General features: G+C 34.2%; 1 protein-coding gene and 1 pseudogene across 1 annotated transcript; both read right to left on the bottom strand.

The window, feature by feature from the left end:
- Positions 1-1265: 1265 nt before the first annotated feature.
- LOC133880400 (receptor-like protein 2) lies at positions 1266-3485 on the bottom strand (annotated as a pseudogene).
- Positions 3486-15478: 11993 nt separating this feature from the next.
- LOC133879196 (receptor-like protein 2) lies at positions 15479-17688 on the bottom strand. The gene has a single exon (XM_062317732.1). It carries the CDS (start codon positions 17657-17659, stop codon positions 15479-15481), a length of 2181 nt encoding a protein of 726 aa, XP_062173716.1. The 5' UTR covers positions 17660-17688.
- Positions 17689-26105: the final 8417 nt, after the last annotated feature.

The following is a 26105-nucleotide window of genomic DNA, read 5'->3' as shown; positions in this document are numbered from 1 at the left end:
CTTCAGGTAGGAGACTTGGTTGGGAGGCGTTCGTGTTAGGCTACATGTTAGAGTGCAAGGTACGACCACTGCATCAGGGGTATGTGAGTGCTACTATCTTGTAACTAGTCTTGTCTTCTGAATAGTGAATATCTTGGGTTTGGCTGCCCCGGAGTGGTTTTTCTCATCTTGAGTTTACACTTCGTTAACAAAAATTCTGGTGTTATTTATTTTTTTGCATTGTTAATTTTTGTTAACACTTTGTGTGCACACTTGCCTTTATTTTAGAAGTCAATTTCATTTTTCAAAAATGAATAAAAATATTAAAATTGATTATTTTATAAAATAGAGAAGAAGTTTAGATAAGCTGATGGAAGAAGGGATTGAAAAGTTATTAGCTAAACTAGATAAAGTGGGTTTTGATTAAATATTCTAGATAAATTTTTAGACAAGCCATTGTGAATGCTCTAAGAATACTTTAGCATTCAGTACTATATGTATTTCAATCATTTTATCAATATGAAATACTTTACAAGTCATTTTCTATATCTTTTGCCTTAATTCCTTAATAGAACCTTGGTTTGAAAAGATCTTTTGTAGAATCTAATACAATTGGTTTTTAATAATATGGTGTGGAAATGTTGGATAATGTAGGAGTTTAATGGTAAGTTTGACAGGTAATTATATATATTGATACCTAAAAATATATTTTTCAAAAAATATAGATTTTTTTGAATTTTTAACAGTATTAGCGGCGACGGCGACATAAGTCGCCACTAATACATAACCAATAGCGGCGACCTCTCTGTCGCCACTATTTGTGTATCAATAGCGGTGACCCAACTGTAGCCGCTATTGGTCACTCAATAGCGGCAACATATGGCTTTGGTTAAAAAGCACTTAGCAGCGACAAAAAAATAGTTTTAGCGGCGACGTGTTGGGTGGCCGCTATTGATCATTAGAGGTGGAGTATCTGCTGCGACCGCATTAGCGGCGAAAAAAAGTCGCCGCTAATGACCTTTTATTTTTTGTAGTGAGATTTCATTGTATTGTGGAGAGAGTAGCTATCAAAGACTCATATATATATATGCTCTTCAACAGACTTCGTGGTCACTAATCATGATCACTCACTTGGCTATCACAACAACAAATTTGAAAATCTTCTCTATCTTTTCTAATTGTAATGTACATTAATTGACTCTCACATCACGTTGAACGCAAATTGAAAATATATATGAAAACTAACAAAACATTAAATTATTCAAATCGAAACTTGAGAAGCCAAATTGATGACACACTCTAGAGCGACCAATATACAATTTTAAAGAATAAGATTATACACTTATCTTTTACGTGGCCCATGAATCGAAAATATGCAACTCTCCACTTATAACTAATAACCAATGGACCACAAACCCCCCAAAAGCCTGTAATGAAGCCAAGAACCACAGTAATTGGAAACCATGGGATTCTATGCCCATTGTCCTCATCTCAAATGTCTTCATTGTTGTTAACAATATGGGCACACTCATGTGGAAGTGGGAGGCCACAAAGTCTAGGGTTGCCCTCGTATGCAGAGGCATAAAAGCTCTGGAGCTGAGTACCTGATGGTATTGGTCCATGCAAATTGTTGTTTGCAACACTAAAGTCACGCAAGAAATGTAGACTACTTAGTGATGCTGGTATTTCATCGGACAATCGATTTTCAAAGAGGTTTAATGTTTCCAAGTTTGTGAGCTCAAATAGTTGGTTTGGAATGTTGCCTAAGAAGTTGTTATGACTGAGATCCAGACCATTAAGCAGCTTCAATTCGCCAATCTCAACGGGGATGTTACCACTAAGATTGTTGTTTGCAACATAAATTATTGATCCCAGGTTTGAGAGAAAATTGTATTGGATAATAATTTCTGTGAAAAGAGCAAAAAGTGGTAAATCCAATTTATTGTTGTCTACTAGAGCCTTTGGTGACATAAATGCTGGCAATGCACAAAGTTCCTTTGGAAATTCACAAAGTTCCTTTGGAAATTCACCTGGAATGAGGTTATCAGATAGGCGTAAATGAAAGAGCCTTGGAAGAGTCGACAACCACCCCGGAATTGAACCTGTAATACGATTGGAATAAAGATGTAGGACTTCTAGCTTCTTAAGCTTAGTTAGCCATATAGGTATTTGACCACTCAGTTGGCAATTACTAAGACTCAAAAGTCGAACATTTTTGAATACCTAAGAACCAACTATATCGTCATCACCAGGCATTGCCTCGTGTAGAAAATTTCCTCCAATGAGGACTATGGTGAGTGGCTTGCAACACATCAAAATCTTAATTGCATCTGTGATATTGATTAGCCTATTGTCAGCAAGTGCAAAGAAGGATAAGAATTTCAATTGAACCACCTCAAGTGGGATTTGTCCCTCTAGTCGGTTTTTGCTGAGTCGAATTGCTTTTAAGGACTTGCATGAGGAAAGGCTAACTGGAAAGTTTCCGGAAAAGTTATTCATCCCCAAATCAATTACGGTAAGTTGATGAAGAGTTGAGAAATTGAAGGTAGAGATGTCTCTTTCAAGAAAATTGTACAGTAAAATCAATTGGACGAGATTTGTGCAATTCATCAAAGATGGGGGCAGAGAACTTGTTAAGGAGTTCGTATCAAGGAGCAGGTGCTTCAATTTGGAGAGCTTCCCGATATCCACGGGGAGTTTGCCACTAAATTTATTGCCATATAACTCAAGGTTGGTGAGTTTGACAAGGGTCACAATATCACTGTTAATGGGTCCTGAAAGATTATTGGAAGGTAGGGAGATTTCTTCTAATCCTGTCGCATTGTATATATCATCAGGAACGGCTCCTAAGAGAGAGTTAAAACCTGCCCGAAAAACTTTTAGTTTGGAACATGCCCCAAGTCCACTAGGAATATGGCCACTGTGATGATTATGTGAGAAATCGAGGAGCTTGACCAAGGAAGAATTGATGCAAGGAAATGAAGGAATAGGGCCCAGGAAACTATTGCTATTGACATTGAGCTCGGTCAACCGCCATGCTTTTTGAAAGAATGAAGATTGGAGTGTCTCGCTGAACTGATTCCTAGATATGTCAATAATTTGAATGGAGGCAGGCCAGCCAAATGGATCTCCAAATAGATGGTTGTAGCTCAAATCAAGGACCTTGAGTTGATTCAAGGACAAAAACAATCCTTTAGGGAGAGGACCAAAAAGTGAATTGTGGGAGAGATTGAGGTGTGAGAGCTGTGTGAGGTTTCCAAGAGAGGGAGATATACTCCCAATGAGGCCTTTAGAAGGTAACCAAATATGAATGACTTGACGATTATGATCACAAGAAATGCCTTCCCACAGGCAACAGTCAACAGAAGACCAATTTAGTTGAGGAGAAGACATTGTTGAAGGGTAAGGACGAGAGAGAGTGGCAGTCTATTTGGTTGCAGGCATGATTTGCAGAGAAAATGCCAAAGAGAAACAAGGTGAAGAGGAGATGATATGGCATGGTTCTTCTTTGACATGCCAAACCAGAAGAAAAAAGGTTATGAAATAGTCCTTAACGTACACCTTGTATATATAGCACTGTACACGTCAAGTCTGCCCAAATTGCAAGTCTAGTGGTGAAATAATTTCATGGAAAAGTACTTCTGAACGAATCAATGAAAATTATGTTTGGTTTCACTTTCCCGTGTGGAGTATTGGTTGTCTTGAACCCTCCCCCATTTGCGCTAATATGCTAATATGTTTGGAAGTGACTAAACAGCTTTAAGTTAATGCTCTACTGTATATAAAACCAAACCTTTTGCCCTCCTTTTTAGTTTTTATTTATCATCTTATTTGCATTGTCACTCCTATTATTTTAAATTATTCAATATTTCTCCTAATTTACTATTAAAGTTATTCTCTTCCTTCCCGCGCCAAAAATAACACAACACCTTTTTTTAAGCTTTTGCTTTTTTCATTTTTTTAAAAAAATCTTGTCCTTTTCTTTTTTTGTTTTCTAATTTTTTTTTAATTTTTTTTATATAAAATATTTTTGTAGAAATTTTAGTTGAAAAGAATGTCTATTTCAACTGTATCCTTGCATGTGTTAATTTTCTATAAAATAAAATTAATAAAATCCTTGTGTTAATTTTGTGTTTGTGATGTTTGCATGTTTTATGGTTCAATAATTTTTTTTAAAGTACAAAAATTTGACTGTTTAGCGTCCTTTGAAAATGACATGAACAGTAGAATAAGCAACGACTTTGAAATTTTTTTTGCAAGTACAAAGAAGTAGATACTTTTAGCTAGATGGCATAGCAAATGACTAATGCACGCTTCTTTTTCTTTTCCCAGCTCGAAGGAGGTTAGATGTTTGACTTGAGCAGATTTTATTGTGTTATGGAGAGAGTAGCTGTCAAAGACTCAAACGCCTTCCTTCAGTCGAATACTTTGAGGGAGCCATGGTTACAAGATGTATGATCGATGACGAGGGCAATCAGGGGCAAAGCCAGCTTTTGAAATTGGGAGAGCCAAATTGAAAACAAAAAAAAATTGGAGGCCATAAAAAAAATTTAAGGGGTAAAATTTTATTTTATTTTATTTTTTTTAAGAACACCTTGAGCTCTGAGGGCTCAGGTGGGTCCGCCCCTTAGGGCAATGCATGGCAAACGAGTTGATTGTTATGTTCATGGCATGCAGACGTGAGGAATTTTATTTTGTCCATTGAATAGAATACTGCATGTTGAGCTTTTTCAAAGACAATTGTGTTCTTTCTTTGGCCATTCTAACTAACGTAAACATCGACATTCAATTATGTTAAAGACATTTTGGAAATCGCATGCACAATTTCACTAACTAGCGAACTTGCTGCGAAGTACAAAAATCATTTTAGCTAGTCGTCCACTGACTTCTTTCGTAGTCCTGATCTGCGCTTTGAATGTTTATCATCCTTTCCATTCTCACTTCATGACAGCAAGTAGAAATCGCTGACAAGAGAAAAGAGTGAGGCGGCTCTGACCAAGGACCCAACTGTTAGAATATTGCCAACCATAGGCAAAGCCAAGGCCAAAGCATGCCACTGGGACTTTCTTGCATGTGTTGGAAAATTTATCCTAATTTTCAAGACACGTGAGATTGATGCGAGAAATAAGAAAACATTAAAATTAAGATAATCTCTTGTTTAAGATGATGCACCATTCCTTGCCCGAATCACCCATCCACATTTCAACGGCCCAGATCGCTCTCCGACCCGCCAAACCTGCTTGACACTTAACACAAGGGAAAATAGCAAAAAAAAAAAAAAAGAATCGTGAAAAACTTGGAAGTGGAAAAGGACAAAATAGGTAGGTAGCAGTGAAGTACGGTGGTAAACTTTCGTTTTCCGGAACAGAATTAGTTTCACTTCCTGCAAAAAGGAAAAGAAGTGGAAGAGAGTTTTTACTTATAAAGGGGCCTGTGAAGTTTCCCTGTAATGTATGTTTCGAAATTCGAAACCCTATTTGTTCAATTTCTTTTCTTTTTTTTTTTTTTCCTTGCTCCCAAGTATGTTTGGTGGCTCAGAAATTAAAACAATAATTGAGTGCTTCTTTTTTTTTTTTTTTTTTTTTTTTTTTTTTATATATATATATAACTTTTTTAACTTTGTGACTGCTGACTTCTTAGGCCTCAGCACAGTCATCAAGTGGGTATTACCTATTTCTTTCCTTTCATATTTCCTTATATATATTTGGTACTCAAATGTATTCTAATACTTTAACTCCTATAGAAAAATAAATCATTTATATCATATTCAATTCTTTTTGGGTTTTGAATTTTTTTTTTTCGTGCATCTCTGTTGGACTTTAATTTGATTCTTTATGTCATACTTTAATTTGAAGCGATCTAATTATCGATCGGCATTATTATAAAATGTAGATGCATTACTGGCGTTGTTGTTAAATGCTGATCATTGTACGTTAGACTTATCATTCCATAATTTTTTTTTTTTTGAAAGGTATCATATATTCCATAATTATCGGCATTTTAATACTCATGCAAATAATTATTTTTCATTTATTGGCATATCTAAATTAACTTCGAGAAATTATCGGCGTACGTGTGATTTTATATGCCATTAATGAACATTTTATCAGCGTTTACAATTAACATCGAGAACAGAAATTCCGGTAAGCACTGATTTTTTTAGTAATTAGAAAATTATGCGTCGATCGTATGGGCCAAGTGTGATAATGTAATAAATTTTCTAATAAATTAAAGTGTGGCCTATATGTTACAAGTAAATTACAAGCCGTTTGGTTGGAAGTAATCTTTTAGAATTCTTGAAAATCCTAAAATACTATCCCAATTTTTAGTAATTTTGTTGTCTACGTTGCTTGTGATTTTATTGGCATTAAAACCAGGATACAAATCTCCAGCAACTCTGCTTTTTAAATTGCTAGCAATTTCACCATAATCAAAATTGGGATACAAATACCTAACAATTTTTGTGAGAGTTACTGTAAGGCTAACTTGTTCAAACAAATTTTGAGCTGCTTGCTTACATACTTGAGCAGATGAGTTCCATTAAAACTCTCTTAATAGCAATTCCGACAGCAAATTACTAAGGATCGAATTTTTGAAACCATAAGATTAAAATAAGTGCTTGCAATAGTGCTTAACCGTCAGCAGCTACCACTAGCATAAGTCCATAATGAAAATCTCGTCGCCCAGGAAAATGAGCTTAAATAAGTCAAGGTGAAAACATGCATCAAGTAACAGTAATTTTCCTTTCAACTTGAGAACATAGCCGAGCTGAGACATATCGATGAATAAAAACAAAGTCTCGTCTGATCAAGGATCGATGTGCAAAAGTTTATCAGAAAGGAACTTTTTTGGTTGTGATTGTTTGATGCGGCGGGGGGTTCTTTTATAAGCTTGGTAATTCATGCATGTCCGAATAGAACTAGATAGAATTTGCGTCTCCGAATTGAACAACGTTAAGGCTGGCTCAAGTCGGTTGGAAAATGGGAATTCTTTTTGTGTATTCAGATTATGTTTATCTTTTAGTCTATATCGTCTCATAGTCTGTTTACAACTCGTACTTCTACTCTGTTTTGAATTATTACTTTTTGTTGGTCAAATTTCATGTGCTCGATCGAAGAGGAGCTTTTACAACTGTTTAGATCAAAATTGCTTCCGGCAGCTCCTTTTCTTCATCGATCCTCCCACCCAAACACCAAAACCGACATCACTATATATAACAGTCAACACACGCACCGACACAAGCAAATTTGCGTCAACCCGTAGCATGCATGCATGCAGCACAAGAAATCGCATCCGATCCTCAAGAACACTGATAACGGCTCCGACGAGTTCTTTGAGCGGCCTTTTTATCCCATGGCCACGCTCGTCTACTTCCAGTTCACTTTTGCTGCCATTACCATCACTTTACTAGCTGGCTCTGTTCTAACGCACGATTATGGACTACGGAGAGAGATCCTGAAATCTAACGATTTATTTTTCAGAGAAAAGTTTAGATAGCAGTTATGTCGAACGACCCTCCTCAATCTTATTGCTGGAAGGGATCATTTGTAACTAGATTGTCAACTGTTTTCTCAAAGTTGTAATTAGATCTCTTGCACAGCTTCCCTTCAACTTTTGAGGGATGAAATATAAAGTTTTTTATATTAAAATAATTGTTAGGAGAATCACTTTTACTTCTCTATATGTAAGGTGGGGGTTTGAACCTAAATCTATATAGTCCCTCAATTTGTGCGTGGGTGTCACTACAAAAAAAAAACCGAGTTTTTTAGCCGCTTTAAGGCTTAAAAATGGCTTAAAACATTTGGAGCTGTTTATTTTTTTTTAGCCGTTTTCAAAACGGCTCAACCTATGGAGTATTAAAACCCGGTTTGAGTCATTTTAACCAAAATGGCTCAAACAAGTTTGAGCCGTTTTGGTCCAAAATGACTCCAAATAATTGGAGTTGTTTTAACCAAAATGGCTCAAACATGTTTGAGCCGGCTCTAAAACGCCTCGAAATGGCCTCTTGAGAAAAATTAATATATATATATATATATATATATATATATATATATAGATCATCTAAACAACCTAAGGATAAGACTCCAGCTAGGCATTCGTTTGCTGGTTCTACCTCGACGGAAGAACTAAAGCGACGAGATCTAGAATTGGAAAAAGAACTAAAATATATATATATATATATATATTTTGGAGATGTTTTAAGGTTCTTAAAACGGCTAAAAAAAAAAAAAAAAATCATTAATTTTTTGTTTTTGGTTTCATCCCTTTAAGCTATTTGCTGCCTTAGAATAATTAAAGATAGATCCTAGTTTTCCAGTTAAATGCAGAACAGAAACAAAGTACACCTTTATGTGCATAATTTTAAGTTTTAACATCTAATTATAAATGATACCTCTATAGTGTCATCTTCATACCTGAACCAACCATATTCACCAAATGATTAAACCCCTACTACACAACAATGAGTAATATAGAAAAACCTTTCCACCAAAGAATTATAAATCCTTCTACTCATATGAAAGATATAGCTTAATTGTCAATCACACTCTAATTCCTCCAATTAATTGTCTAGCTGGCTTCTCCTTTCCTTTCCGTTCATGAAGTTAAGTTGTTTAACGTACGTACATGAGGGGGGCTCTCCACTCCACACAGTGAGTTTTTTGTTTGTTGCCGTTTGTCCACTGAGGATGCATGACAAGATCACAATTTTTTAGAATTTTAGGGTATAAATAGATGATGATGAATACATGAATATTGATATGATAAAATCTACATCATTTAATTTAAAAACAATGTTTGATATTTGAGGAAATTTACTCTTTACAATATCTTAGATCTTCAAGCTACCGGAGTTTTGCATTGCAAAGAAGATCAAATAGAAGATTTCTGTAGCTACGTAACTTAGGTAGAAAACAAATGGTTTGCTTGTTGGGTACTTTTACTGCAAAGGTTTTGTAAGTATAAAAAAATTGGTTTCATAAGTTTGGTTGCTTCCAACTAATTTTACCTTTTAAAGGGTTTCCACTTCCCCACTCAAATATTTGTATTTGATCTTTTTATTGCTTTGATTAATTTTAGCGATTGGTTGCGTGGTTGCAATATTTTAATTTGTCAAGTTAATTTGCTAAAAGAAAATAAAAATAAAAATCTATTCATCTTCCTTAAGATGTTTATTTGAAGTTGTCGGGAGAATTCCAATATTAATTGTTGTTACCATGCACAACAATGATGAATTAATAATATGAAATCAAAAGAGAAAGTAAGAAAGAAGAAAGATATAAATTTAATATGCTTCGACAATTTACCTACGTCAGAGGCGGACCCACGCCCATGGTTGGGGGGACGAATGTCTCCCCAAAAATTTTAAAATTCAACTTAAAATATATAAGTTTATAAATTTATCCACCCAAAATAATTTTTTTATCACCCCTAAAAAATTTTCTTTACATTTTGACCTCCCAAAATAATTGTTTTGTCCCTCCTAAAAAATTTTCTTTATATTTTGACCCCTCAAAATAATATTTTTGTCCCCCTCAAAATTTTTCTTTATATTTTGCCCCACTTTTATTTTAAAAGACCAAATATTTCTATTGTTCCTTTCTCAGTTGTGTCTATTCTTTTCTCCCTAGACTCTGGCTTGTTGGAAGATATTATTCATGGGTTTTTTCCAAAACCCTCGTCCAAGAGATGCGACCCTTCAAAACCAAAGACCAATCTTCCTCAGATTTCTAAAGAACGAGCATTTCGGTTTGTCTTTTGATTACCAAGGGGCTCCGCAGTATTAGAGGATACATATCTGCAGCAAGTTATCTACAGCCATGGCAGCAAGACATCAATTTTAGTGGATTTGTGGTTAGGTATACCTTATCTGTTGTTGTTGTTGTTTGTTTTTTTTTTTCTTCAGAATTTGAGTGGAAGAGAAGGGGATTTGTGGTTGGGTATAAGGAGAGGGCAGAGAAGATGAAAGAGAGGTCAACGAAGATAAGGTGTTTGATAAAAGGTCTGAATGAGAGTAAAGGATTTTTTGTTTTTTGTTTTGTTTTTCTTTTTGTTCTGTTTCAAGAGAGGGAGGGATTGTGGGAAGGACTGGAACTCGGAAGACTAGAGGAAGACACTAAAAACAGACGAGGAGATAGTAGACATGGTGTTTGAAGGAATGCTTAAAAGAGAGGCTCGACTGTTGGAAAAAAATGGGAACGACTTAGAGGATCTGAAGTGGCGTTGGACTTGAAAATATGAAAAATTTGGGGGATGCCTTTGAAAAAATCGGTTTCTTATGAAGGTCTTATGGGGGATGCCTTTGGAAAATATGAAAATATGAAAAAAAAAATAAAATAAAAATAAAAATAAAAATTCTGCAGTTAAGTGTCATAATTAACATTCCTGTTTGGTTGAATTGTTGCTTATTTGAAGATATTTCAAAATGAGTTTTTGTTGACGGGACTGATAATAGTAACTCCAAGCTGATCTGGACTCTCATTATTGTTGGGATTTTGGGGATTTTTCTTAAGAGAAATGGTCTACGCCCAAAGGTATCCTTTTTTTTAGACCCTATAAATTGTGTTCGGTTTATTTTACTATGCTCAAACACCATAGAGAAAAATTACATAACACACACAGAGAAAAATTACATAATGTTCATAGGAGTGCGACTATATTCAATAATAATCAACTAAGGTTACAACATAATATATTTATAGTAAAACCCAATTGTACGAACAGATATGAAAAACCCCAAAATATCCTTATACCGCACAAACTAATTGTCTCCAAACGACATAAACTTAATTACACCCAACTGACCCACTTTACTGGTACTCTCGTATTACTCTTTATACCCAAAAGAATATGAGCTACTTGTTCCAACATTAATCAACCTAGGTCTTAAATTAAAAATAAAATAAAATAAAGAACTTAGATATTAAAATGAAGCCGAGACAAAGCATGACGTACAACTTGTCATTTGCACAGCTTGTCATTTATCCAACTGGGTTCAGCAAAACAACAATTTTGCTTTTCAAGTTCAATTATTGATCACATGCATGCCCCATTTGAGTTGGACATATACTTGTCAATCACACTCTTCTTAGTTCTTCCTACAATATATAAAGTTTTCCAACTTTTAATCTAAGATCCCATGAGAGCATCTCCAACAACAGTAATTATTTTAGTTACTTAAAATACATATTTTTCTATTTTAATTATTAATTTTTCAATACAAACTCCAACAGATCGATTATCTCACTTTTTACTTTCTTTAAATATTATTTTTCAATATATTTTTTATTGTAAAAATTGGGGGAGAGGGAGAGAGAGAGGAGAGAGGCAATAATAAAAAACGAAAAACTATATGAAAGTTTACTGTAACAAATTGGATGAAAACACTCTATTTTGAAGTGTCTGCTGAAGGAATAAAATAGATCATAATAGTTAAATATAACTATTATGAACTATATGAAAGGTCTGCTGGAGATGCTCTAAGGAAACAACTTAGAACCCATAAGAAGCTCCTAAAAAAAAAAAAAGCATAGCCGATGTTGGGAACAATAAGAAGAACTATATCGAAAGAACATAAAAACCTTACCATCCATTTGAGTTGGGGATATTGTAATACTCCAATCTTACATTGAAAATATAAGTAGTCCACATAGAGTGGATGATTTATAGAGATAGTAGTCCACCAGTACATATGCTTAGTTCTCTCTATCAGATTGCCCTACCACGTAATGATAATTTTATGAAAAATTTCAGAAAGATTGGAATCTCTCGTTGTTAAATATGTACAATTTGATCAAAATGATTGTTGCCTTCAAAAAATCTAACACTTCAACTCCATAGACTACATTTGAAGATGGTGGAATTACAGCAAGATCCAGCCTTACTTCACTGATCAAAATCCAAAATCAGGATTTATTGTCAATATCGTCTTCATTGTTGCCATTGCTCAGTCTAGACCAACAATTACGTGTTCTAAAGATAGCAAGGCAAAATCTAGTCAAAACTGCTTTTTAACAATCTAACAAACAAAATGTATAAGATAAAGAGGATATCAATAAAGTTTAGGAATAAAACTGACATTCATCAGTTATAAACTCCAAAGGCTACTGATCTCCATCAATTCCTTTTTTCTCAAACACAGTGCCATCTTCCAGACTAGCCACATAGCTATCTGCAAAGTGAGAATCGATACTTCAACCTCCACGTACTCTAACAAATAAGCATGATTTGACATATTAGAAACCCAAAAAAGATTCATATATTAGAAAAATTCATAGAAACAGGGTTACTGATCACCCATGAGAAAGCAACGATGGGTAGCTCTCCATCTGCGACCTACAATTAGATATCAGCTCAAGTTAATTTTCAGCAACCAGAATTCAATCAGGCCACAATCATACCAATCATCAGTTAAATGAGTACAAATAGTGACCCATCTAGCTTACATGATAATATCAATATATGGACATTTACAAAGGCCTTGTTTGGTAAGGGAGTGTGAGTTGAGGGTAGTAGTAAGAAATAATAGATGCGATATAAAGTAAAAAGAATTTGTATAAAAAAGTGAAAAAGTTTTGTATTGTAATGAATTTTTTTATTTAAATAGTAATAAAAAATTATTGATGTGATATAAAGTTAGAATGTTTTGAAGTTGATTGTTTTTGAAAAAAGTGAAGAAGGGGTGGGAGAATTTTCTCTCCCTTGCCAAACAAGTCCAAAGTGTGGGGATCAATAATAAAGTATCAATATGATCTATTTCTAATTCAAGCAATTATACCAACAAGTAAAAGTAACAAAGTTCACGCAATTACAACAATATCTTATCAAAAGAGAAAAAACTACGTAACTTGCAATACCTGGGGTATAATCATTGAAAGGTTTTTCTTCATCATATATATATCCATAGCCATATTTGGATCAGAGAACATTTGCGCCTGGGCTGGCTGGGCATTTTCAGCGTGGCCCTTAGGAGCAAACAATAGCCCATTTTCTATATGCCATCCACGACATATACATAACTTCAATATCTGTGTCTTAGACACAACCTAAATGAATTAAGATGACAAGCTTGTCTAGGCAAATGCACTCCTTTAGAAACAACATAAAAAATAAAGAACCAAATTAGCTTGCTCGTTACAACTTCATCATATCCATAGTGATATTTGTTAAAATGGCTCAAAAACCTTGATTTTTTGTAGTGTGTAAAATAAAAGCAGACAAGTCTTAAATATAACTTCATACTAAGTTATAAGTCTTAATTACAATATACAAAAGTTACATATCTATAAAATTATCTTTAAAAATAAACTTTCTTCGGAATACAAAAGTGTACGTTCTAGTTTGCTATAGAAATGTACCAAAAAAAAAAAAAAATCCAAAAAAGAACTTCGTATCTTCTTTGAATTGTGCTTAACGACGGTCTTTCATGAAATAAAATTCATCCATTATCATTTCTGTAGTGGAATACTTTGCAATTTATTTCTCAATATAAATTAGCAAATGGTCTGTTAGACACAAATGGTCCATTATACTACATAATCTAGTTTTTACTAGCTAGTAGAATAAAATTTTTAGGAGGATTGAATTTCATTTTTGTCGAGACCATCATATGATTAACCCTTAAAAAATAATTTTTTTTTCAAGGATTTTGAAATTTTTTGGGGGGGGGCCATGGATCCCCACCCTTGAAGTTGGCCCCGCCCCTGCATGTAGGGAAGGAAATGGGATTTAGAACAACTGTTGCTAATGCTTTTATTGTTTGTAATACGGTTTAATTAATATGTTGATCAACCGCTTATGCTCTCTCTCCTCTTTCATATTCTTTAATTTTATATTATATGTATATTTTGAACCATTTTACTACCTCTAAATACTTTAACCGGATAAATGAAATGGAGAGGATCCTTCTCCTACCCTTTGCCTTTCCTGTAAGATGACCCATGTTTGATCAAAATTGTATAAAACGATATATCGATTACACATTCACAATTTTATTTTATTTTTTTTCCTGAATTGAATTGAGTACAGAAGCAAAATAAATTTAACGACAATTTAAACTACAATTTGCATATCCGAATGGAACTTAACGTTAAGGCTCAACTCGGATGGAAATGGGAATTCTTTGTGTATATATTCAGATTATATATGTTTATCTTTTAGCCTAGTCTCATAGTCTGTTTTGAATTATAACTAATTAAACTATTTACTAAATAATTAATATTAATTTCTTTTGAAATGTTTTTAGTTGATCAAATTTCATGTGGTCCTTAAAACTAAAAAAAAAAAATAACATTCATGTGGTCGATCGTAGTATCCATGAGCACGTACAGTACTGAGGAGCTTTAATTATAACTTCTTCGATGCAATGTAATTAACAATTGCTTCCCCTGGATCATGGGAGGTTCTCTTCATCGATCCTCCCAAGTCCCACCCAACCACCTGTAATGGAGTGAATCTGCAATGGGTTTATTAGGTTAGTGACTCCTTTAAATTGTACGGTACTGTTGGATTTTATTGTATAGTATTGTTGCATTTTATTTGTGATTATTATGTGTTTTGATTGTGATGCGGGCAAGTTTTTGTATTTGTTTTACGTTTGCTAGGCAAAAGTTGCCGTTTTGTATTATTTGTTTTTATTTCATTTTTAGGGTTTGGAATTTATGCTCTAGCTATATATATAAAGCCTATTAAGATGGCTTTAGCATTCACTACTCTATGTATTTCAATCAGTTTACCAATATGAAATACTCTACAAGTGATTTTCTGTATCTTTTGCCTTATAGAACCTTAGTTTGAGAAGATCTTTTATAAAATCTAATACAGTTGGTTTTTAATGATATGGTGTGGAAATATTGGATAATGTAGCAGTTTAATGGTAAGTTTGACAGGTAATTATATATATATTGATACCTAAAAATATTTTTTTTCAAAATTTTTTTTTTTTTGAATTTTTAACAGTATTAGCGGCGACGGCGACATAAGTCACCACGAATACATGACCAATAGCGGCGACTTCTCTATCACCGCTATTTGTGTATCAATTGATGTCACCACTATTGAGAGACCAAAAGCGGCAACTAAAAAAATAGTTTTAGCGGCGACGTGTTGGGTGGCCGCTATTGATCATTAGAGGCGGAGTATTTGCGGCGACATGTTGCCGCTCTTGATCAATAGCGACGACAAAAAGACTTTTAGCGGCAACTTTCTGTCGCCGCAAATGACCTTTTTTCTGTAGTGAGATTTCATTGTATTGTGGAGAGTGTAGCTATCAAAGACTTGTATATATATATATATATATATGCTCTTCAGCAGACTTTGTGGTCACTAATCATGATCACTCACTTGAATCTCGCAGCAACAAATTTGAAAATCTTCTCTATCTTTTCTAATCGTAATGTACATTGACTCTCACATCACATTGAATGCAAATTGTAAATATAAAAACTAACAAAACATTAAATTATTCAAATCTAAACTTGACAAGCCAAATTGATGATACATTCTAGAGCGACCAATATGCAATTTTAAAGAAAACAATTGTACACTTATCTTTTACGTGGTCCATGAATCGAAAATATGCAACTCTCCACTTATAACTAATAACCAATGGACCACAAACCCCCCAAAAGCCTGTAATGAAGCCAAGAACCACAGTAATTGGAAACCATGGGATTCTATGCCCATTGTCCTCATCCCGAATATCTATGTTGTTGTTAACAATATGGGCACACTCATGTGGAAGTGGGAGGCCACAAAGTCCAGGGTTGCCCTTGTATGCAGAGGCATCAAAGCTCTGGAGCTGAGTGCCTAATGGTATTGGTCCATGCAAATTGTTGTTTGCAACACTAAAGACATGCAAGAAATGTAGATTACTTAGTGATGATGGTATTTCACCGGACAACCGATTTCCAGAGAGTTTTAATAATTCCAAGTTTGTGAGCTCAGATAGTTGGTCTGGAATATTGCCTGAGAAGTTGTTATGACTGAGATACAGACCACGAAGCAGCTTCAATCCGCCAATCTCAACGGGGATGTTACCACTAAGACTGTTGTTTGCAACAGAAATTAATGATCCAATGTTTAAGAGAAAATTGTACTGGATAACATTAGTTGGTGTGATACGAAAAAGTGGTAAATCCAATTTATTTTTGTCTGCTAGAGCCTTTGGTGACATTAATGCTGGCAATGCACAAAGTTCCTTTGGGAATTCACCTGAAATGAGGTTATTAGATAAGTCTAAATAAAAGAGCCTTTGAAGAGTCGACAACCACCCAGGAATTGAACCTGTAATACGATTGTCATTAAGATATAGGACTTCTAGCTTCTTAAGCTTAGTTAGCCATATAGGTAGTTGACCACTCAGTTGGCACATATCAAGACTTAAAACTCGAACATTTTCGAATACGTAAGAACCAACTATATTGTCATCACCAGGCATTGCCTCGTGTAGAAAATTTCCTCCTATGATCACTATGGTGAGTGGCTTGCAACGCATCAAAATCTTAATTGCATCTGTGATATTGGTTAGCCTATTGTAAGAAAGTGCAAGGAAGGATAAGAATTTCAATTGAACCACCTCAAGCGGGATTTGTCCCTCTAGTTGGTTTCCGCTGAGTCGAATTGATGTTAAGGTCTTGCATGAGGAAAGGCTAACTGGAAAGTTACCGGAAAAGTAATTCTCCCCCAAATCAATTACGGTAAGTTGATGAAGAGTTGAGAAATTGAAGGTAGAGATGTCTCCTTCAAGAAAATTGAGCCGTAAAATCAATTGTACGAGATTTGTGCAATTCATCAAAGATGGGGGTAGGGAACTTGTTAAGGAGTTCGCATCAAGGAGCAGGTGCTTCAATTTGGAGAGCTTCCCAATATCCACAGGGAGCTTGCCACTAAATTTATTACGATATAACTCAAGGTTGGTAAGTTTGACAAGGTTAACAATATCACTGTTAATGGGTCCTGAAAGATCATTGGAAGGTAGGGAAATTTCTTCTAATCCTGTCGCATTGTATATATCATCAGGAACAGGTCCTAAGAGAGAGTTAAAACCTGCCCGGAAAACTTTTAGTTTGGAACATGCCCCAAGTCCACTAGGAATATGGCCACTGTGATGATTATGGGAGAAATCGAGGAGCTTGACCAAGGAAGAATTGATGCAAGGAAATGAAGGAATAGGGCCCATGAAACTATTGTTGCTGACATTGAGCTCGGACAACCGCCATGCTTTTTGAAAGAAAGAAGATTGGATTGTCTCGCTGAACTGATTGCTAGATATGTCAACAATTTGAATGGAGGCAGGCCAGCCAGATGGATCTCCAAATAGATGGTTGTAGCTCAAATCAAGGACCTTGAGTTGATTCAAGGACGAAAACAATCCTTTGGGGAGAGGACCCAAAAGTGAATTGTGGGAGAGATTGAGGTGTGAGAGCTGTGTGAGGTTTCCAAGAGAGGGAGATATACTCCCAATGAGGCCTTTAGAAGGTAACCAAATATGAGTGACTTGACGATCATGATCACAAGATATGCCTTCCCACTGGCAACAATCAATGGAAGACCAGTTTAGTGGAAGAGAAGACATATTGTTGAAGGCTAAGGATGAGAGAGAGTGGCGGTCTATTTGGTTGCAGGCCTGATTTGCATAGAAAATGCCAAAGAGAAACAAGGTGAAGAGGAGATGATATGGCATGGTTCTTGTTTGATATGCCAAACCAGAAGAAAAAAGGTTATGAAGTATAGTCCTTAATGCACACCTTGTATATATAGCAGTGTACACGTCAAGTTTGCCCAAATTGCGAGTCCAGTGGTAAAATAATTTCATGGAAAAGTACTACTGAACGAATCAATGAAAAGTATGTTTGGTTTCACTTTTCCGTGTGGACTATTGGTTGTCTTGAACCCTCCCCCATTTGCGCTAATATGCTAATATGTTTGGAAGTGACTAAACAGCTTTAATTTAATGCTCTACTGTATATAAAACCAAACTTTCTGCCCTCCTGGCCTTTTTAGTTTTTATTTATCATCTTATTTGCATTATCTCTCCTATTATTTTAAATTTTTCAATATTTCTCCTAATTTACTATTAAAGTTATTCTCTTCCTTCCGCACCAAAAATAACACAATACCTTTTTTTAAGCTTTTGCTTTTTTCATTTTTTTAAAAAAATCTTGTCCTTTTCTTTTTTTTGTTTTCTAATTTTTTTTTTCATTTTTATTTTATACAAAATATTTTTGTAGAAATTTTAGTTAAAAAGAATGTCTCTTTCAACTGTATGCTTGTGTTAATTTTCTATAAAATAAAAATTAATAAAATCCTTGTGTTAATTTTGTGTTTGTGATGTTTGTGTGTTTTATGGTTCAATAATTTTATTTTAACTACAAAAATTTGGCTGTTTAGCGTCGTCTGAAAACGACATGAACAGTAAAATAATCCTTTTGCTTTAATTTGGTTAATTTAACAATACGTCAGGCACCACTCCTTTTATATATAAAAAGCAAAACTAACCCCTAATCCAACTTGGACTTGGAGGAGGCAAAGTTCAAGTTGTTATACCACTCTTATAAAGAAAATAATTCTAAAAGCAACTAAGATTACCATTTCCTTCTTGTTTAATTATTTATGTTGGTATATCACCAAACTGTTTGGTGCGGACAATGTGTATTATTGGCAGGGAACCACAACAAGAAAATGAGTATTGATAATTGGAAAAAAAGCAATCATTAATTAACAAATAATACACGTAGTTTAATAGGAAAGATAGAGGGGGCATGCAGACGTGTGGAATATTGCATGTCGAGCTTTTTCAAGGCACGCAGAAAGACAGTTGTGTTCTTTCTTTGACCATTCTAACTAACGTAAACATCGACAATCAATTATGTTAAAGACATTTTGGAAATCGCTTGCACAATTTCTCTAACTAGCGAACTTGTTGCGAAGTACAAATATCATTTTAGCTAGTCGTCCACTGACTTCTTCCGTGGTCCTGATCTGCGCTTTGAATGTTTATCATCCTTTAATTCCATTCTCACTTCATGAAAGCAAGTCAAAAGAGTGAGGCGGCTCTGACCAAGGACCCAACTGTTAGAATATGCCAATTAACCATAGGCAAAGCCAAGGCCAAACCATGCCACTGGGACTTTCTTGCATGCATGTGTTGGATAATTTATCCTATTTTTCAAGACACGGGAAATGCGAGAAATAAGAAGACACCAAAATTAAATTAATTATAACAGATATTAAGATTTAAGTAGTTTTATTAATGTGAGGTACGTTTAGTGGCAGAAGCAATCACAAATAAATTCCCTATGAAAATGGTTTCAAGGAGAAGATCATTCAAAAGCCAAAATCCAAATCTCACTCTCATACAAAGGAGAATAATAAAAGAAAACTCTAATTTTATTTTTTTTTTAAGTGCTTTAGCACAATAAGCTATAAGAGAACAAAAAAAATCTTTTTGCCTTAATTTGGTTAATTTAACAATACGTCAGGCACCACTCCTTTTATATATAAAAAGCAAAACTAACCCCTAATCCAACTTGGACTTGGAGGAGGCAAAGTTCAAGTTGTTATACCACTCTTATAAAGAAAATAATTCTAAAAGCAACTAAGATTACATCTTATGAGTTATCAATAGAAAATGTCTTGATTTTCTAATGTTGATGGGTCCCACCGAGGGGGAAGTGAGAACCCTTTTTTTTTTTTTTGAAGAAAAATTATTGATCTCATTAAAATGTGAAATCAACCGGAGCATAAAAGCTCTATAACATCAGAGATGGAAACTCTGAAACAATAATCTGAAAAATAAAGACAGGCGTACATACAATCCAAGAGCGACTCAACGCCTAAGAATGCTACAAATAAAAAACCTAGCCAAACAGAATGATGCCTCTATGTTGAGATAAACCTTATCTTTAGAGGGAGTCAGTCACACATTTTGTGCAAAAAACAATAACTAGGTTGATCAGCACAGAGCACACTACCAAAAGAACAACACCAACAACCAACCCCTCCGGATCAACACCAAGGGAACAACAACTCCACCATTAGCTCAATAGACTAAGGGGAAAAACAAAAAGACAAACAAAAATAAAAACAACTACAAATGCAAAAGCCAGACCATTTCTCCTGCTTCCCCTTTTTGCACAAACGGTTGGTAGCACCTGTTGAATCTCTAGAAAAATTTGGAAAAGGTCCTTGAATCACGCTCCTAAACTGTACCCAACAAAAAATGCCCTCAATCAAGCACTGTCGGTCCGGATTAAGCGCCGCACGTCGCCCCAATGGTGAGATAACCGGTGAAAAACAAAACCGCCCATAAACCGCCGATCCCCAATCCTGTAAACCGCCTTCCAGAGGAAAGCCCTAGACCTCCACTGCTGCAAAACTACCACGAAAACACAACAGAGCTATTTCGTCTTCGGCATGGCTAACCAAACCAGCAGTGGCAGATCAAAACCTCCCATACGAAATCAACACTGTCCGGCCGAAAAACCCATGGAAGAAACCCAAACCTAGTGCGATACTTCTCGCAATTGCATCTTCGGCAAAACCAGCGGCAAATCACGAACTCCTATTTAGAAATCAGACAACGGGCGCCACGAATCAGGAGAAAAACATCCGCCATTACACCCTACCAAGCGAAAAAACCACGTCTCCATCTCGAAAAAGGACGAGATAAAACACATCCACTTCACCTCAGTAGTTGCCAACGACACCTAAAGAGAGAAAATGAAACTTATTTAAAAACAAGACCGAAAACAACCTACTAGGGAGGAGGGAAGCGGAAGGCTCCCCTTCTCCATTACCACGCTCAAAAAGTTCTTACTCACAGAGGAAAAATCGCCAAAGAGGGTAAGAAGGCAAGTAACTACCCAGTGAGAACCTGAACTAGTGGTAAAGTTTGCCACTAGAATTTATTTTTTTCAATTTGTACACTCGCATAAACTGAACTACAGTAACGACAACGGTCAGCGGTTACCACTTCACAGCCCATCTACTCACACCGAGGGCCCCACACAACTCGTGGTCTAGATTTAGCGCTCCCGCTCACCGGTCAGCACCATTCCTTGCCCGAATCACCCGTCCGCATTTCAACGGCCCAGATCGTGTTGGAAATAATGTTGGATGGTGCACAAAGTTCTATTGAAATAAAATAATATCAATCTGAAAAGTAACAATTAAATAAATAATTGTTAAACAAATAATTGGTTGAAAAATTATTGTTGATAATAGACCATATTGATCCGAAATAATAATAATAATAAAATAAATACTGTACAAGAGATTAAAATTAAATTAAGGAAATATCTCACAATGCTATAGAATCACGCAAGAAGAGCGTTGTCCTTAAAGGTTGATTCGTGCCTCCCAGAGTGTATAACTCGGTGTGATTGGATCTCTTGACACACAACCTCCCAGGCTTAGACTATAGCGTCTATCTTCGTTAATGACACACTTCCAAGAACGAAGATCAAATAGTACAACCCTTTAATCAAAGTGGATGAGGAACTTCAAAATATTTTTCTTTTGTAGAAAAATTAATAATATAATATATGGCCTCATGCCTTGAAGGAAGCTAAGTATTTTGCAACATATTGTATGGTATTCTCAAAACCTTTTGTAAGCTATATTATATATATATATATATATATATATATATATATATATATATATATATATATATATATATATATATATATATATATATATATATATATATATGTATGTATGTATATACACACGTTGGAAGCACAGATTATATATACATGTTTGGAAATGATTAGTTGTAAAAATCATAAATGAAAAAGTTGACCAAACGGTCATGACCTTTTGAAGAATAAAAACCACGAACGTTATCATCATAACGTTTGAAGAACAAGAGCAACAAAAACAAATTTTAATAACTAACGGCCAAAACAATTGAAGAAGAGAAAAAATAAATAAATAAAACTTGTTAATGACCAAAGGTCATAACCGAAATCATTTTATTTATTTATTTATTCCTTTGCCATAAAAGCTCATGAATATATTTTAATAAATCAGTTTTTTTTTCTCCTTTGCCATAAAAACTCATGAATATATTTTAATACCAAATGGTAAAACATTTAAAGATAGCTAAAAAGGAAATCATGTTTGTAACACACATATTACAACAATCCCCCACATGTTACAAACACAAGAATATAAGGAGATTGAAAGCATGCATCAATGTAGTACCCGAAGGTTTTTAACTACACCTAGGATAAATAAGTAGGTTGGCGCCTTATACAGGCCATGCGCCCCTGGGTTTCGTGAGCGCTCTAGAGACCTTCCTTAGTCTCATAGGAGGCGGCACCACCTCCACACTCACATAAGTGACATCCATCAAGAGTGTGTGCAGAGAACACCACATCCCAACATGTAGAGACTATGGATCCATTAAGAGTTTTAAACTCATCCTTAATCACTCTGCATCATGTACTGTTGTAAACCATAGGGATGGACTCATCACTATCTTCTCAACAAGATAATGGATAAACATAGAATGACAGTACCTCAACATGATCACTTGTGACTTTGTTTCCCATTAAACCTCATTCATGGGATCTCCAATCACAGTGTCATAATTTGGGTATCAGTCCTACCCCCCTTGATGTTTTACTCACCAGCCTTCTCGTTAGTGGCTTGGTCAAAGAATTTGTAAAATTCCTTTTTGACCTCACACATTCCATGGAACTTATACCGGTCTCAATAAACTGCCTCACAATATTGTGCACTTTTCTCATTATAAATCTTGCTCATTGCTCGAGCTATGACAGCCTGTCAATCACAATCAAAACACAAATGGAACTGAATTAGTATATAAAGACAAATCAATTGATTAATAAGCTCCTTAGCCATTCCTCTTCAGTTCTTGCCTTCTCTAAGGCAATTGACTCTGACTCCATAGTAAACCTTGCTATGCAAGTCTATTTTGAGGATCTCCAAAAGATAGCCCATCCAGCCAGAGTAAACACATAAAGTCACACATAGTCTTTAGCTCATCTGAATCAGAAATTCAGTTAACATCACAATATCCTTTCAATAAAAGAGAATAATCACAATATGACAAACCAAAATTAATTGTGCTCTTTAAGTAATTCAACAATTTAGAGATAGCATCCCAATACTCAACACCAGGATTATGAGTATATCTACTCAACATGCCAACAACATATGCAATATCAAGCATATACAGTTTGTCAAAATATCAAGCTACTAATGAATTGTGCATATTTTTCTTGCAATACACCATCACCATGATTCTTTACCAAATGTAATTTTTGAATCATATCGTGTAGATATAGACAGATAATCAAAGTGTTGAAATCTTTTAAACATCTTTTCAATATAATATGTCTAAGATAAAATAATGCAATCATTATCTCTAAGAACTTTAATGTTCAATATGACATTAGTTTTACCATTTATTTTATATCAAAATTATATGCAAGAGATCTTTTAACTCCATGCACAATATCAATGCTAATTCAAAAATAAGCAAATAACCAATATATATAAACAAATAATGACACATTCATTATTATAAAACTTGCTATGCATTTACTTGCATTATTAATCAAATATGCATTAGACACATTACCTTGTTAAACTTTCATGCCATTGTTTAGGAGCTTGCTTTAATCCTATAAGGATTTCATCAATTTGAACACTTGTGTGTTCTTGAACAAGGATTATAAGTCCCTTGGGCTGCTTCATATAAATCTCTTCACCATTTAGAAAAACAACTTTGACATCCATTTGATGTACAACAAATTTATAAATAGAAGCAATGGCAAATAACATTTTATAGATGCAATAACATTTTATAGATGCAATTATAGTAATCAGAGAATAAGTACTAAATAATCATCATTTGGTCTTTGCTTACAGCTTTTAGCTATCAAGCTTGCCTTGTACTTATCTATCTTATCATCCAGTTTAAGCTTCTTCTTAAGCATCTTGTTACAACCAAGTGATTTGGTTGAAGGAGGTAACTCAATGAGTTTCAAATATGGTTAGACATAATTTATTCAAATTCTTAATTTATATCCTCTAACCAAAACAAATGCATCAAATAGATTTAATTGCTTCTCAATAACATGTTGGATCATCATCAACAATATAAGCAATAAAATTAATACCGAAATTCCTTTCTTTTCTAGCTCGCTTGCTTCTTCTTAATTCTTGCACATCATTAACAAATTTATTAGAAGCAACAGAAGATTCATGCAATAATTTTTTCTTATTTTTCAAAGGAAACACATTCTCAAAGAAAATAACATTTTTCAAATATTGTAATCTAAAACATAAATCTTGATAACAAGAAATCTATAGCATGAACTATTACAAGCAAAACCAATAAAATCACAATAACCAATTATAGAACCAAGTTTCCTTATTTTAGGCTCAGGCAACATAATATTTGCCAAACACCCCCACACTTTGAGGTATTTCAAGGTATTTCAATATCTTTCTAAAAAGTTCATAAGAATTTTTACTAATTTTCTTATGAATCACTTTATTATGAATGTAACAAGTCGAAAAATTGGCCTCCCCCACACATTGGTGGATAGCCCAAAACTAACAATTGTAGCATTCATAATTAATTTTCATTCGTTTGATGTAGCCAAGATTTTCATGCATAAATCTATCATATCAAATATTAATGAATAACTCAAGTAAGAACAAGAAATCAAATATTCATTAACAGCACACAAGTGCTTTAAGAAATGTGACTTACATGAGCTCATCTTTCTCTAAGTATGATCTGTTATTTTTTCTTCTTTATTTTCTCTCAATTGAGAATTTTCTGAAGCATTGATTTTTTTTTTTCCTTTATATAAATCACCACTTGTGATTTTCTAAGGAATTTCACTAAATAATTATTACTGATTGTAACAATTTTTCTAAGTTCTACCAAGATAGAAAAAAAAATCTTTCCAACTTAAGCCACAGTAAATATGCAAAGTATTAGGCTCAATCATGTAATAATCAACTATTATTGGCTCGTTGTTATAAATACGTCATTATTATGATCAATTTTACGATATGATAAATTATTTTTCCGATTATAAATGAGCTCTAATAGGAACATCAATCATCATAAATATTTTATTCCTAATCTGCATGTTAGGAAAATTGAAAGCTAAATGATATAGATAAAAAATTAATTAGCAAATACTTTTAAAGTATTCATTCTACTTTAGCATATCATAGCTAGTATAAGTGCTAGATGCTATTTTTTTTTTCCTCAAATAGATCAATAAAAAATGCCGCTTATCAGATACAATATTCATATAATTATCAGCTTTAATTCATTCAAAGACCACATTCATCACTTGATTTTATTTTATTTTTTCATGAAATTGTATATCATGTCTTAAAAAAAAAAAAAAAAAATATGAAACATAATTTAAGAACTCACAGAGGAGCCAACGGTTTTACTCCAAGATTCTCCAAATTAGGATAAGTCACCACACACCAATTGGGTGTCATGAAAACCGATCAATTGAATATGCACACCACATCTCTTCCTCTTACATGTGCTTACCTACAAGAATATTCAGCAAAATGGTATTTTTTGCACACAATTAGCAATGTTTATTTTCTCTTTTACAACATAAGTAATCATTCACATTTGTTATTATTAATCGATGTGAATATTCTCCAACAAACTCAACACAACAAAATAAAAATTGCTAAGTTCTAAAAATCTATAAAAGTTTCAACCTTTATTACAAGATTTGTGACCTAACACGAAAAAATTATTTGACAAGCAAATTAAATAATACAAATTTGAGTTCAAATAATTTAAAAATTCTTTTTGTTAACAATATTTTCACTTCCAATATCTACAAATGAAATCAAGCTTTTCTTCTGACAAACAAATCAGATAAATTTTTTTTTCTAACAACAGAGTCTTCATCTTTTCAATCACTAATTGATTTCTTGTATGCAAATTGCATACCGCAAACTCTAATAGTATTTGACTTCTCATAAGTTCAAATACCATTGTTATCACCCTAATCAAAATATTTGTGCAACCATCAACACAATTCAACCTTTTAAGATTGTTGGATGGTGCACAAAGTTCTATTGAAATAAAATAATATTAA

This window comes from Alnus glutinosa, chromosome 10, assembly GCF_958979055.1.
Source record: "Alnus glutinosa chromosome 10, dhAlnGlut1.1, whole genome shotgun sequence".
Lineage (NCBI taxonomy): Eukaryota > Viridiplantae > Streptophyta > Magnoliopsida > Fagales > Betulaceae > Alnus > Alnus glutinosa.
This window is presented reverse-complemented; position numbering and strand designations above follow the sequence as displayed.

What these genes read in the sequence shown, in the direction of transcription:
- LOC133879196 (XM_062317732.1), bottom strand. Translation starts at nt 17,659, where the DNA reads ATGCCATATCATCTCCTCTTCACCTTGTTTCTCTTTGGCATTTTCTAT.